This window comes from Rhipicephalus sanguineus, chromosome 4 (genome assembly GCF_013339695.2).
Source record: "Rhipicephalus sanguineus isolate Rsan-2018 chromosome 4, BIME_Rsan_1.4, whole genome shotgun sequence".
In the NCBI taxonomy this organism is placed as follows: Eukaryota; Metazoa; Arthropoda; class Arachnida; order Ixodida; family Ixodidae; genus Rhipicephalus; species Rhipicephalus sanguineus.
The window spans coordinates 51,409,082-51,423,860 of record NC_051179.1 but is presented as its reverse complement, the minus strand read 5'-3'; the positions used below and the strand labels follow the sequence as shown (position 1 = coordinate 51,423,860).

Sequence of the window (14,779 nt, the reverse complement as noted above, 5' to 3'; positions counted from 1 at the left end):
AATGAATTGCTCACTAGATGGCGTTAAACTCTCACCCCGCCCGCCGGAGGCCACTACTCTCCCTCAGGCACTGGCCCTGGCGGACAGGAATGCAAAAACCGTTGCCACCACAAAGACAAGGCTTCAACAGTGGTGGAAGTGGTGCCAGAAGTGAACTCTTTCGTGCCTTCGTTCTTTTTTTTCTTTCTTTTTGTCGTTCTTTTTCTTTCCTTTTTTTTTTCTTCATACCCAGGCTAGAACACACCATATGTGTCCACCCGCTACAAAGGGCAAAGCCACAAATCATCATCATCATCATCATCATCATCATCAGAGTTGCTGTTTAAAGATGACAGATGGCGCTTGTATAATGCGAATGGCGCATGTCATTGGATGCCTGCGATCGTAAAAGGCGCTCGCTCTTGGCGCGCTTTCTCTTTCACCCGGGAGCTGACACTTTCCCTGCATTTCACCGATCACAAAGCGGTGATAATGAAGGGACCACGTAAACCAACAGTACAATAAAAGTTTGATGTTTAATATATACACGGTGTTTCACACTCTTTATATGATGTACTGGGCGAAATTCACGGAAGAGTTTCACGGTTTACCGATGATTCTCTCCGGAGCTTCGTCCCACTCATCATCATTCACCCCGTGGATATGCTGTGATTTTTATTGTATGTTGCAGCTTTCCCTAGAACGTTGTCTTCGGGCGGCATCGGCATGGCGTCTTCCACCGTCTTCCTAGCGTTCGCCAGCGTCTGGAACGGCCCCTGCACCCGCATCGCGCCACCGCCGTGACTTTGACATGAAATGTTCGCTATGCATAAGTCTTCCTTACCTTTAAAATCCTCCATGTCGGCTTTACATCTTGTCCTCGAGAGCGCTGTTATTTCACTGCCACGAAATCTAACCAAGCCTTCAAATGAAGTGCTGTTCTCTTTATTACATATATCTCTATAAACCGCCATCATTACGCGCGTGACGACGCCGTCGTACCCTCTTTGGTGCCCTTTCATTTACACCAATACTCTAAACGTCTTTCGCTTATCTCGATCTCCGACCACTTGACAATGGCATCAGCTTTAAGCCACAAAGCATCCGAATTGAAGCTACACAAACATTTACGCTCCGGGATGGGTATTCCGTTCTTGGTATTCCATTACAATGCCACCCCCGGATTTCCTTTTTTCTTAAAGCCAAGCTGTCTTAGTCTACCCTGTGACGTCGTCGTCGTCGTAGTAGTAGTAGTAGTAGTAGTAGTAGTAGTAGTAGTAGTAGTAGTAGTAGTAGTAGTAGTAGTAGTAGTAGTAGTAGTAGGCGTCACGCAGGTCACATGACAAGAGGGGGAGGGAATAAAGACAAATGAAACGATGATGATGATGCTAACTGATAATAATGACGATGACGATTATGCACGTGATCTCGCTAGCCAATCGCATACACTCGCGTACTTAAGCTTCGCTGTCCTATACGGTTCTCACGACGGGGAAATGGCTGTGTTTTTTTTTTTTTTCGCAGCAGAGACGTGCCTTATCGCGCTGCGAATATTTTTTCCAGCAGTATGTTTTCATATTCAGGCGGTCAGTTTGCGCGCCTCTCGTTTGCATATATCTCGTTCCCGCTCACGCAGGCTAGCCGTTGCATCTACAGCGTCCTGCTGCAGCTGCTGATGTGGTCCTTCCACGTGGTGCCCAAGGCGGTCACCGGACTGCTGCCGCTGGTGGACGGACCACTGCTGGGCATCATGACCACCGGCAGCATCGCGCCCGAGTACCTGTCGGTTCGTATCCATGCGTGAAGTAACGTGACGATACAATTGGTGGAGCGGGATATGTTGTCCCAAACCTGAAGCATGCAGCCGCCCTTTTACTCGACTAATCGAATAAGATTAACATCTTAGGAAACTGTGTTTGTAATTGTATTCGCCTCTCAAATTTTCACTTGGTTCCCGCTCGCAGGGTCTCTGTGGTATGCACGGCCGAGAAATACACGAAACTTCGTGTATATATTAGTGCCTCATTTCCGTCCATGATCAGCGACAAGTCTGTCTATATACGTGAGCATGGCCAGAGCTAATCGCGTTCCGATAATTTTGTGAGAAGACTCTGGCCCAACGTTTCGAGGCCAATGCGGCCTCTTCATCAGGAAGTTACTGTCCGGTAGTCAACAAAGCTGGCGTCTTTTTAAGCAATTGTATGCTTTCCTCGGTCTCTCTTTTCGCTGCCGCTGTCAATGCGTTGCCTTCTCCACTGATTTTGAAGGTCGTGTACGTCGTTTCAACGTACGTGCGTCGTTTCAACGCAGAACGAAGTGCTCTCGCAGTTTACAGTGAGAAGCTGGACCATCGCATAAACTTCGACGGCGCCCGGGTCATTGAAACAGGTGTTAGTCGCACAAAAAGGTTACAGTTACAATCAGTAAAGGAAGATAACTTTGAGGGCTCGTTTCTTTGTTTGACACAACCTAATGAAAACCAGCAGATAATCAAGCCAAAGAAGGTATAGGGGATGTTAATTGTACTGTTTTAAGTGTACTGTAGTAATTGTGATCCAGGTGTGAAGAAAGTAAAGTGGACGGAAAGACAACATGCCGCCGGCGGGGACCAAACCTGCAACCTTCGGATGACGCGCCCGATGCTTTTAGCGTTTGAGCTACGGCGGTGGTCGTAGCTACGGCGGCCCGACCGCCGCTGTAGCTCAATTGGTAAAATCATGTGTGTAATCCGAAGGTTGCAAGTTCGGTCCCTGCCGGCGGCATGTTATCTTTTCGTCCACTTTACTTTCTTCATAAGAAAGAGGGGAGGAGTGCACGCAACTGTCTCTCAGTGAGGACACCTTAACCGAAACACTCGCGGGGGATGGGAATGAAGGAGAGAGCGTGGGCGTAGTATAAAGGAAGAAAAAAAAGAGAGAAAAGGCAAAAAAGGAAACAGTAAAATAAAAAAAAATAGGAGAAAGGTTGTAACTCGCGAAGAGGCTGGAGATGCGCTAGTTCACCGTGTCGAGCGGCTAGAAAAGACGCACGATCAGGTTCGCGTCCTCCAGGAAGGAGACTAGGGCTGTAAGGGCAGCACGGCGGCGATCCTCGTGGCCGGTGGGATACAGGAAGTCCTGCAGGGTCGCACAGGGCAGTCCGACGAGGCGGTACTCCGTGACGAGCCGCTTCCGTTCGTCATCAAGTGCAGGACACTCACAGAACAGATGGTTCACTGTTTCCACCGCACCGCAATCGACGCAGTTCGGTGCAGCCGCGCGGAGACGACGTTCCGCGGGCCACACAGAACCGGTCCTCAGAGCGAGGAGGAGGGCGCGATCGCGGCGGGTGAAACCAGATGCAGGAAGAGGGGGCGGGCGGTGTCCAGCGGCGATCAGCGCGTCAAGATGCTCGCGCGCTAACTCTCGACGAAAGTTGATGCGCGCAGAGTCAAAGGACGTGGCGTAATCCGTCAGCGGGGTCGCGGCGCAGTGCAAAGTATTGACAGCGGCGGCGGGAAGGACACAACCGCTAAAAAAAAATTGGCCGTGTATCTGCGTGCTTCGCTGCAAATGTCGTCTAAAGACGATAGAAGAGGCGCTGCGTAAGATATGGACGCCATCTGGCAATACGTCGGGAAACAAATGTGCTGTGTTGCGGGCTGGTAGTCCCGGCGCAGCAGCAGGCGAAGAACGGCGGTGACCAACGCGACCGGCGGGGACGCCAGCCAGCCCGAACACGCGGTTTGGCGCGAAGCGCCGAAACAGAAGAAACGTCCGCACTCAACGAGTACTCTCCACACACTCTTTTATTTACACGTCGCCTGGGTAAAACAGGAATGCCAGAGCGGCGCCCCATGGCATTCGTACAGTCAACCGAAAACGAAACACAACAATGAGCTCGTGCAGAGGGCACGGAGGAAGACAAGTTTCAGCGCAGTCGCATTTTCAGCGCAGCTTAAGAAACAAGGGTCTCTAGAATTACGTATCTATGTATTTTCTATTAAATGAACACACCACCTAATACTTACCTAGTGATGTTGCGCCTGAGATATGCGTAATGTTTGCTTTTTGATCAACAATGTACACAAGTATGAACCTAGTCAGCCGTTCAAGATGGCTGGCCCTTAGGCAAGTGGTTCAACTTTGGCCGGGTTACGGAATCGAGTGACGTGCCGACAAACAGAAAGACAGACCAAAATTTCTGCGTTTAAGTTCCCCAAGGAAGACTATCGTTTTTAAAAAAAAATCACAGCATATCCACGGAGTGAATGATGATGAATGGGCGAAGCTGCGGAGGTTCATCGGTAAACCGTGAATCTTCCGTGAATTCTGCCCAGTGCATCATCACCGACGTGAGATCGGGCGCGTTTATACTAAAGGTTCGATGAGTTATGACGACTTGCAGCTCACTTTAATTTTACATGTACGCTGTGAATTTTCATTGTTTAGAAAACCATCGCTTTAGAAAACATCTGGCGTCTTTCGTTAAGCAGCTGGCGACTTTTCGTTTTGCTTTAGAAACATCTGGCGTCCTTTCGTTTTGCTTTTAGAAAACATCTGGCGTCTTTCGGTGGTTTATTTCATCAATCAACGGCGTTTTGAACAAAATTTTTATTGTTTAATCACGCACAGGAGAAATCTCACCAGGCACTACCTTGGAGGTAAACAATGGCTGCTAATGGGAATGAGACACAGAAGAAGTCGGCTTTTAGCTAACACTTACACTTCTACTTCTACTAACGTTTCCTACTGGAACATGCCAATGGCTGCTAATGGGGAATGAGAGACAGAAGAATTAGGCTTTTAGTTAACGCGCACGCTGCGAATTTTTTATTGTTCAACAACGCACAGGAAAAATCTCCCACCGGCGCAACCTTGGAGGTCAATATCTGGTACTAGCGTTACGACTGGTTACGCACTACGACTACGACAACTACGAGGGACGAACGGGTGCCGCTTTAAGGAGCTTCGCCCCCAAAAACGCTAGCTTTGGTATTTGCCGGACAGACTAGCTTTGGTACCCGCTGATGAAGAGGCCGAATTGGCCCCGAAACGCAAGGCCAGTTTTTCGATTAAACGCTAACAAACTAAACTTGGCGAGAGCGCCTTTTTTATCTTCACTTGTTATAATTTTACACAGCCAGACAGAGTTCCTTTCAGACGTGTGACTAGAAAAATTATTACATCATAACGTTTACCTCCCAAACGCGAGCTCTCTCCCTTACACTCGCATTTTTGTCAGAAGAAAACCGCCTTGCATTGTGTCACTGGTTTGATCTTGAAAACCTGAACTTCTTAGAATGTTTTGCTTCATATCTTGTATCAGTTCTGCAGCCACATACAGTCATTCAGAGAAAAACAATGAACTTTTATTCTTGGAAAGCACATAAGCTTAGAGTGGACGGCAGCTGGCACTCATCTCTTGTACAGCAAAGGTCAGGCGCACAACGATACTGTAGGTGGAGTTTGTGCACAAGTTCCACCAACAAAATGCAGTCTACTGTATTAAAGATTCACAGCTGCTACTATTATAGCACCGGTCGCGCAACCATTTGCGACTGGCGACCAAAAAGCGACTCAAGGCGACCGACGTTCGCACCTGCTTGCGACCGCCACGCAGAATTCACGTCTTCTAGCATATAGCTCGCATTGCCATTGCCACGTACAACAAGGTGACGTCCTGTTCCTGCGCATGTGATTGGTTCATAGGTTTGCGAGTGCTGTCGCGCGACTGAAAAAAAATCACAGCATATCCACGGGGTGAATGATGATGAGTGGGGCGAAGCTACGGAGGGAATCATCTGTAAACCGTGAAACTCTTCCGTGAAATGCGCCCAGTACATAATATAAAGAGTGTGAAACATCGTGTATATATTAAACATCAAACTTTTATTGTACTGTTGGTTTACGTGGTCCCTTCATTATCACTTGTGATCGGTGAAATGCAAGGAAGAAGTCCGCTCCCGAGCGAAAGAGCGCCAAGAGCGACCGCATTCCCCGCTCGCCCTGTGCGAATTAAAGGCAAGGCTAGAGGGAAGACAGGACGCGCGTTCCACGACGCGAGGTCGGTAGCATGCCCAAAGAAAGCCAACGGAACGCGATCGTGCAAGTGCTCCGGCTTCGCATCGCCTCATGGTTCCATTTAGCGTCCCAAAACCAAATATATTGCTCAAGGTGTGCCTTGCGTTTTTCGTAGAAATAATTTCTTTATCATGTACATTAAGACGAAAAGTTGAAAGCTCACTAGAGTGTATCGCCCGCAAAGTATGTCTTTTAGTGTGATTTAACTTTCGTACGGCAGGGTCCTCGCGCCGGTGCCGGTCCACCTCGCCCGTTGACGATCGGGCGAGGTGGCTACATACAACTACTAATACTACACTTTAAGAAAAACATCTGGCGTTCTTTCGTTCTGCTTTTACAAAACATCTGGCGTCTTTCGTTGGTTTATTTCATCAATCAACGGCGTTTTGAACAAAATTTTTATTGTTTAATCACGCACAGGAGAAATCTCACCAGGCACTACCTTGGAGGTAAACAATGGCTGCTAATGGGAATGAGAGACAGAAGAAGTCGGCTTTTAGCTAACACTTACACTTCTACTTCTACTAACGTTTCCTACTGGAACATGCCAATGGCTGCTAATGGGGAATGAGAGACAGAAGAATTCGGCTTTTAGTTAACGCGCACGCTGCGAATTTTTTATTGTTCAACAACGCACAGGAGAAATCTCCCACCGGCACCACCTTGGAGGTCAAAGCGTAAGACTTGTTACGCACTACTACGATGACGACGACTACGAGGGACGAACGGGTGCCGCCTTAAGGAGCTTCGCCCCTAAAAAATGAGCAGCGAGCGACTGAGCCAAAGCACTCATTTGGCGACCAGTCGCTTTGCGACTGACTTGGTCGCGCGACCGGTGCTTGCCGCAGGTGTGAACGGAGCCTCTAGGCTGTCACCGGGTATACATTGTACTGCATGAAAATAGCGCACGCTATTTTAGCATTACTTCCTAGATGCTTTGTGGACAAGATGTCTCACAGGCCATGTGCCTTACACTGCTTTCTAATAACCCCGGAAGGAACCCGTGCTCAGCCTGGCACTGACGCTGATGCTTCTGTCGGCCGTGGAGCAAGGAACGGACCTCGTTCCCAGACTGAGCTTGACACTGTGCGCCCGCTTCGGACTCCGGCGCCGGGCGCCCTTCGCGTTCGTCTGCTGCCTGGCATTCCTGGGCGCCACGATAGCTTCGGGCGCCGCGTTGGCCCTACCGCTCATGTGGATCACCGACCGGGTCCTGGAGTTTCTGCACGTCGAGCAGCTGGACCGACCATTTCTTCTACAGGTGAGGAACATTTACGATGACTTCCGACGACGACGCTTATAGTCGATTACAAGCGAGCAATAAGTAGAAGCTCCGCCCCTACAAGCGCACCTGTCATTCATCTGTGCGAGAGAGTCGTTCTTGGTGGTTTTCGTTCCAACTATATGTACCTTTAGGTGGTAGCATGTGTACCTTTAAGTGGCCTGTCGTCCATCCATGGATCTCATGTGGCGTGATCACGCTCACAGTAAAGCGCTCAATGCAGGCCCATGACAAGGCTAGCAGTGCTAAAACCTGGTTAAAATGAACGAACAAGGTCTAAAATAATATAATTAAAAGAAAAAGTCTAGCCAGCTCCACTTCGCAAACACTGTCAAAACAGCCAAGCTTATGCCTGTCATTCATCAGGCTATATCGTACCTCGATGTTTTTCAAGTCTTCCCTTCGCTGGCGCTTAGCTTCGGCCTCCCTTGCTCGAACATCGCGGTTGGCTCGGTGACGACATGCCCGTTCTCGTGCCAGCTCTCGCTGACGCTCACGTCGGGTGGCTTCTCCATCGGGAGAACGAGAAACGTTCGCCATTCTGAAAGCGCAAACTCCATGAACACTGACACTGACACACTATATTACACTCCACTGTGTCTCAGCGTCACCCCATCTTGGCGCGTTTCTCGAAGGTACACCCCTCGACATCCTCCGCCCTCGCATCTCGCACGGGCTCGCCTCTCGCAGCGCGGCGCAGCCCTCCCCTTCCTAGCGAGCCTGACTCTCGCCACACTGCAAGGCCACGTGATCACTTCCACGCCGACCCCGGACATCAACTAAGAACAGCTTCGCTGTTAAAACCAAGAATTAATCACAATAATTAACTTAAAATCGGTAAAAACGTTTCGGAAACATTCGGCTGACTCCGGCGCCGCGCATAAGAGGGCGTCACCGTCTCGCAGAGCGCACGTATTCTCCTCTCACCGTCTTCAACTGCGCTACGTCTGAAGGGGGAAACAATCTGACGGAAATCGCTGCGGACAACACGTATCTCAACTGCCGGTACAAGCAGGAAGTCGATAAAGCGCAGCAAAAAGTAGCGCACATGTCGCACACCGAGTTTGCGAATCTCCCTAATAAGATTCTGCTCGTCCCGGGGAAAGCCTACATGCTTACGTCAAACATTGGCGTCATCGACTCTTTGGTAAATCGAACAGTGGGAACTCTAAGAACGGGAGTCGCTGGGTGCCCGTGCTACGCACTTCCTCAGGTTTCGCAGTAGTGGAGCTGCTATACGTTTTTTTTCGCTACTAATGTAAATACTACGCATATTATGAATTAAGAGTTCTTCGTCCCTTGTTAAAATCTTACGTTTGGATGAGCAGTGATGTCAGAATCTTTGCTGAAATTTGCCAGGAAGCTCAAGTTTTTGACCGAAAGGTAGTGACAAAAACACGCACCTTTATGGGAAAGGGCGGTACCTAAAACATGAGAGGTGCGTGACGTCATGTAATGAATCTTTATGCAAATTTTCTCTAGGTGGGAGAGCGACGGCTGTGGGCGGAGTTTGCACATATTATTAGGTTGTAACCGACTATAGACCATTTCGCTGTTTACAAACAAAGCTGCTGGACGACTTCCGGTTTTGTGCGCCGGAGTAGCCGAGTAGCGTTGGCGAGGAACAAAAGCCTTAGCGAGTAACCGGCACATTTTCAACACTTTTCTCCCTGTGTCTGGCCAAATATTTTATAAAATATTTTACTGAGCTGCACACACAACATTATAAGAGTTAGTCCTTCACTTTCAGCGCCTTCTTTTTACCTGAAAGCGGAAAAAGAGTCTTTCCTTACTCTGGCACAACTTCAAAAGCATGCTTTCTGCTTCGGTGTTAGAGAGTGATAATTGAAGTGACCGGAAGTTCCTTGGGTGCAACACCTGCTGCGGCTATGGCAATCTTGAAACCGACCGAAAAGGCGAATAATGACGCGCGAGTTTTGCCGTATTAGGGGCGAAGTTCCTTAAGGCGGCACCCGTTCGTCCCTCGTAGTCGTAGTCGTAGTCGTAGTAGTCGTAGTGCGTAACCAGTCTTACGCTTTGACCTCCAAGGTGGTGCCGGTGGGAGATTTTTCTTGTGCGTTGTTGAACAATAAAAAATTCGCAGCGTTAGCTAAAAGCCGACTTCTTCTGTCTCTCATTCCCATTAGCAGCCATTCTTTACCTCCAAGGTGGTGCCTGGTGAAATTTCTCCTGAGCGTGATTAAACAATAAAAATTTTGTTCAAAACGCCGTTGATTGATGAAATAAACCAACGAAAGACGCCAGATGTTTTGTAAAAGCAAAACGAAAGAACGCCAGATGTTTCTAAAGCAAAACGAAAAGACGCCAGCTGCTTAACGAAAGACGCCAGATGTTTTCTAAAGCAATGGTTTTCTAAACAATGAAAATTCACAGCGTACATGTAAAATTAAAGTGAGCTGCAAGTCGTCATAACTCATCGAACCTTTAGTATAAACGCGCCCGATCTCACGTCGGTGATGATGTACTGGGCAGAATTCACGGAAGATTCACGGTTTACCGATGAACCTCCGCATCTTCGCCCACTCATCATCATTCACTCCGTGGATATGCTGTGATTTTTCGGGTGGCTATTCGCTAGGGTTATCCGCAGGCGTAAAATGCACTTCCGACATCAGCAACTGCTGTGTGGGCAAGGTACCACACTTTACGCTTCCCTCGTACTCGTTCGGGCAAGCGGTCTTGTGGCTGCTACGAAGAAAGAACGTAGAAAACTCGATGGTTGCTTTGAAGTTGAATGTTTTAAGAGAAGATAGCCAACACAAGCTGACACTGCGGGCTGAATCCGCTTTGTTCCCATCCCCAATCGGCTGAGGAAGACGTATTTTAGAGACGTCAACAGGAGGTTTAATAATAGCCCTCCTTACATAATTGACCTTTTGTTGTCTTTTTTCTGTGACAATGTCTGTGCCCTGTAGTCTTTCGGAGCATTTACGGCAACTGGGTGATAGCGTTTCCCGTCGTGGATTTCATTTGCAAACCGTCTCTCTGCTTCATTTTAAGTGGTAAATTTGACATAAGTCCCCACCCATTACAAGCGTAATCTAACTATTTCGTACGTGCTACATAAGCGTCGTTTTCGTGTCAGAAATATCAACTGGAGATAAAACGGCCTGCAACATTTTTTTTTCTTTTCCTTTCTGCCCAGACGCCCAGTTCCGACCGAAGGACATCAAAACGGTCTTTGGACAGCTTGACCTCGCGTAATGTCCGCGACGCCGAGACTCTCCTCACGCAGCTCGCCACGGTATGAACGGGTGTTATTATTTACGAACTGCTAATTTAGGGTTACTACCACACTCACGATGCAACCATGTGGTGGCAACGGCTTTGTAGCGAAGGTTTTCACAGTGCTGCGGCGGAAACCGTTGGTGCTCAGTATCAGATGCCAACCACAGGACAGCCAGCAAGAAAGTCGGCGTCTGATCGACCGTATGTGACATAGACGAATGGAGGCTGGATGCCACTGACTCTAGAGCAGGCGCTGAACGCAGGAACATGCGGGTTGCAAAAACTTGACGAAGCTCTAATTTAGTGAAGTCTGTGAAAATAATAGTGTAAAGCGTAGAAACTACGTCAGATATAGCAAAGTGCGTGTGGCTTTCGGCTTACGTTTAATGCAGGGGCAAAGAAGACCACTGCAACTTCTGGAAGGATGTCTCAGAGTATGTATGAAGTCGCAGTTTTATGCGTGAGGTGACACAAAATGGAATGCATCTACTAAGATCGCTGCTGTTGGCGATGGTGATGTACTTGTTTATTTAGCCCGTAGTGACGCCTGTATAGACGTAGGCTTACGGCTTTGCGGGGTTCAGGTACATCAGAGAACGAGAACACGTATCGTCATGAGCAATTGATCTGGCTGTTGACGCATCGAAATGTATGCTGTTGGGGTTTATCACTGCATCAGTATGGATGTTCCTGGCGTTTCGAGCCAATCCGAGAGACCACAGCAGCCTTATAATACTTATTAGCTTAACTCAGCCTCTAAACGAAAGAACTTGATTACCTGTTTTATGTACAGATATCTCCGGGATAGTGTTTCTTTACGGGCCTGTTTTTAGATGCGAAGCAGCTCTTTGACTAGCCTGTGTAACACTGTCCCTCCGTCCGCACAAACGCGAGGCAACGCGCTTCCCTCGGCGCAGGTGTTGGAGCGGTGCCAAGTAGGTCACGCCGCAGCTGGGCGTTGACGTCACGCTCCCCTCGCACGCTTCCCTCGCAGGTGCGCGCGTACGTCACTCTCTCCCTCACCCGCCGGAGCTCCCGCGGCTGCCGGCCCCAACGCCCGCTCGCCTCCCGTGTCTGCGTTTCAAACAAACGTTTACACCAGTAAACGCTACACCGAGTTTCGCTTCAAACGAATCTTCCAGCGATCACCGCAGCACCCGCGTTAGCGCCGTTCAACCCGTGACGCCACCCGTGCTCAACGCTGCTGCTTCGCATCCCATCAGGGTTCCCTTCGGGGAGATGGTCCAATTTTTTTCCCATTTGTTCAGTTTGCTTATGTGCCTGTACTTATGTGTGTTTTCCGAAATAAACTTTCAGCTGCAAATTAGGGATTTGTCTGTATTCCCTCGCTTGTCCTTCGTTCATTTCTCGCGCTGTCAATATCGTGAGCCTTATTATACGATCTGACCTGACAAGAAGGATGTCGTTGTTCAGAGCGAATCTAGCACAACAGCAGCGCTGCCGGCCAATATAGATTTACTAAATGAATTTTGATGTTTTAAGCCGATCAGGCAAAGAAATGAGTCTTATGGGCCAATCAGAGATACGATAGCTATTGGTGTTTTGTTCCAAAAAGGGAGGCTATACCAGTCCTTATTCAGAGCTCGGCGAATTCGACAATATAGGTGAAATTATAGTATTCAGAACAGCATAAGCACCGTGTGATGATAAGGAAGAAGGAGGCGAGTGGGGAGCAGCAAAGACGTCATGCTCTTTCTTTCTTGGTTTGTTTTTTCTGAATTAACGTCACATCCTTTTGATCCTCTGTTTTAAAACAGGAAATCGCCGCGTTTTCCTTTCTTATTTTTTCTAGTAATTATGTGTTCGCTGTGCTGTCTGTATTCTAATTGGGTCTCCTCGGCGCCCTGCGTAGTTCGCACTTCTAAAATGTTTCTGTGCTTAGGTCATGACGAGGATGGAGCAGCGTATACCGCCACCACGCCGACGCAAAAGCAGCCTTGCCGCACCAGCTGCGGCCAAAGTCAGCGCGGTTCGCCCGGATGTGCCCACCTCGTCTCGGACCGGCAACCGCGATAGCAAGCCTCCGAAGTCCAGCAGCAACGCTGACACTGCAGCTGGCGGATACGTACGCGCGTTCTGTGATCTTAATGATAAAAAATTGGGGTAACCAAGGTTGTAACGTAAAGTTAAAAGTGAGCTAGCCCACTTTGGTAATGCGCCTTAAATAGGCTGGCAGAAATTTCAATACTTGGGTTCGTCAAGGGGGACCTTGTGATGACGCACCCTTAGTTTTAAGATGTCAGACATCGGAAGGGACGTATGCTATCCTATTGAAATGTGGACCAGCTGATTTGGAACACCGCAGCTATTGATTCCTTCAAATTTTGCCACTGTGTTTTCATGTGCCAGCAGTTATCTTGACTGTTCAGTGAGATAACGTTAAAGAAACGATAATTAGTTCCACTGGAAGCTAACTGTAGAAACCTACGGTCCTTATTCCGTGAGGATACAAAGGAGGCACTCAAAAATCTCGTTGAATGAAACGGCTTTCACAATGCTAACGATTGAACTTAAGTGGTCTGCGTAAAATTCCGAACACATTGGTTTGTCGCTTGAACTTTATTCAACTTGCTTTGACAGCGTAGCTGCTTAAGCTGTCAGTAACCTGCGCTCCGTCATAAAAAAGTTATCATCATGAACCGGCACGCGCTCTCTTCACTCTCTTTAGAGGGAAGCTGTTTGAGCTATCGATAACTTGTGCTCCGTCGTGCAAAACTCCTGGTGTGGGTAGACGCCCCAAGAATTGGGCAAGCCCCACCACCTTGTACAGCAGGTGCGAGTGTCAAACGAAAACTAACACGTGAAAAGGAGAGAGAAACAAAGAGATAGAAAGAAAGGAAGAAAAAATAAAGAGAAGTAAATGGAATAAAGACGCGAAAAGGTAAAAAGACAGAAAAGAAACAAACAAAGAGAGAAAGAACCAGAGAGCTAGAAAGAGATAGAAAGAAAGAGGAAGCGATAAGTAGAGAGAGAGAGAGAAATATAGAAAGAGGGAGAATGAAATAGATAGAGTGAGAAAGAAAGAAATATAAAGAAACAGATACAAAAAAGAGATACAAGAAACAGAGAGAAAGAAAGAGAAGGAGGAAGAAAGAGTGAAATAGAAAAAGGAAGGCCGCCAGCTCCGCTCCTCCTTGAGGCTTGGCCCCACTAGTGCGAAGTTGGCATAATTTTTTTTTTTTTTTTGCAATTTATGCAATGCTGATACGATAGCTTTCTACATGGTGCGCCTGCAGATCCTGAAGAAAGTGACGGTGCCCGTAGTGCTCAACCTAAGCGACTATTCGCCCCAAGGGTTGACCTCATGGGCAGCGACGCTGATGGGTAACACGGGCAAGCCAGCAGAGCATAGCGCTGCCACCTCCTCACCACAGGAACAAGACGACACCATGGCCTCCATACGCCGCACCGGCGGCGCGCCGATCGGCGGGTCAATTAAAGCACTTCAGTGAGCTTCATTTCGGCATTACTGTGAGCGTTGCGAGGACCGCTTTTCTGCCGAAGCATTGCCACTCAACGTCAGGGTGAACGCTTAGCACGTGAGCTGTAGACTTCGAGTGAAGAAATGAGTATGAGTTAGTGGGGAATTCATGAATTACTCTGTCGGGGAGTCGGTGAAAACTCTTGCTTAGCGAGTGAAACCTTATATTTTCGTCAGCGATCCGTTATGAGTGAGTGAGTGAGTGAGTGAGTGAGTGAGTGAGTGAGTGAGTGAGTGAGTGAGTGAGTGAGTGAGTGAGTGAGTGAGTGAGTGAGTGAGTGAGTGAGTGAGTGAGTGAGTGAGTGAGTGAGTGAGTGAGTGAGTGAGTGAGTGAGTGAGTGAGTGAGTGAGTGAGTGAGTGAGTGAGTGACGGGAGGGAGCGTAACACCACTGCTGTTTTAGAATACCCAAAGTCCTGCACCATTCTCATTGCTATTGACTATTACTGAATGCCATATCGATGCGTGCCCGAGAGTTCCAGTATAACTAATTGCTCAGATCTAACTGGCGCATATTATGCTCACTAGCTGGGTTCTCGATGGCCATAGTTTAACTGAACAAATAGACGGTGATTAGAACATTTTTCCTCGTACCACACTTTGGCCGCTACTGGCCCCTTTCGTTTTCTTTTTTTAGCTATTTCAGTGAGCTTCTCTTGTCTTATGAATAAAGAAAGGCTCGAAAATAACCCAGAACCACCAATCC

At 48.2% G+C, this 14,779-nt stretch overlaps 1 protein-coding gene across 13 annotated transcripts in view; it reads left to right on the top strand.

Annotated features, from left to right (window-relative positions):
* The window catches only part of LOC119389978 (uncharacterized), a 137,028-nt gene that overhangs the window by 104,800 nt on the left and 17,449 nt on the right, over nt 1-14,779 (top strand). For 5 of the 13 annotated variants that reach the window (XM_049414607.1, XM_049414606.1, XM_049414608.1 and 2 more), the window contains 3 exons: nt 1,616-1,765; nt 7,039-7,302; nt 10,490-10,588. In XM_049414607.1, the coding sequence (XP_049270564.1) occupies nt 1,616-1,765; nt 7,039-7,302; nt 10,490-10,588 (513 nt within the window). Of the gene's footprint in view, nt 1-1,615; nt 1,766-7,038; nt 7,303-10,489; nt 10,589-12,475; nt 12,659-14,779 lie in introns of those variants that run through there. The other 8 variants (XM_037657466.2, XM_037657462.2, XR_007415752.1 and 5 more) reach the window with 7 other exon arrangements.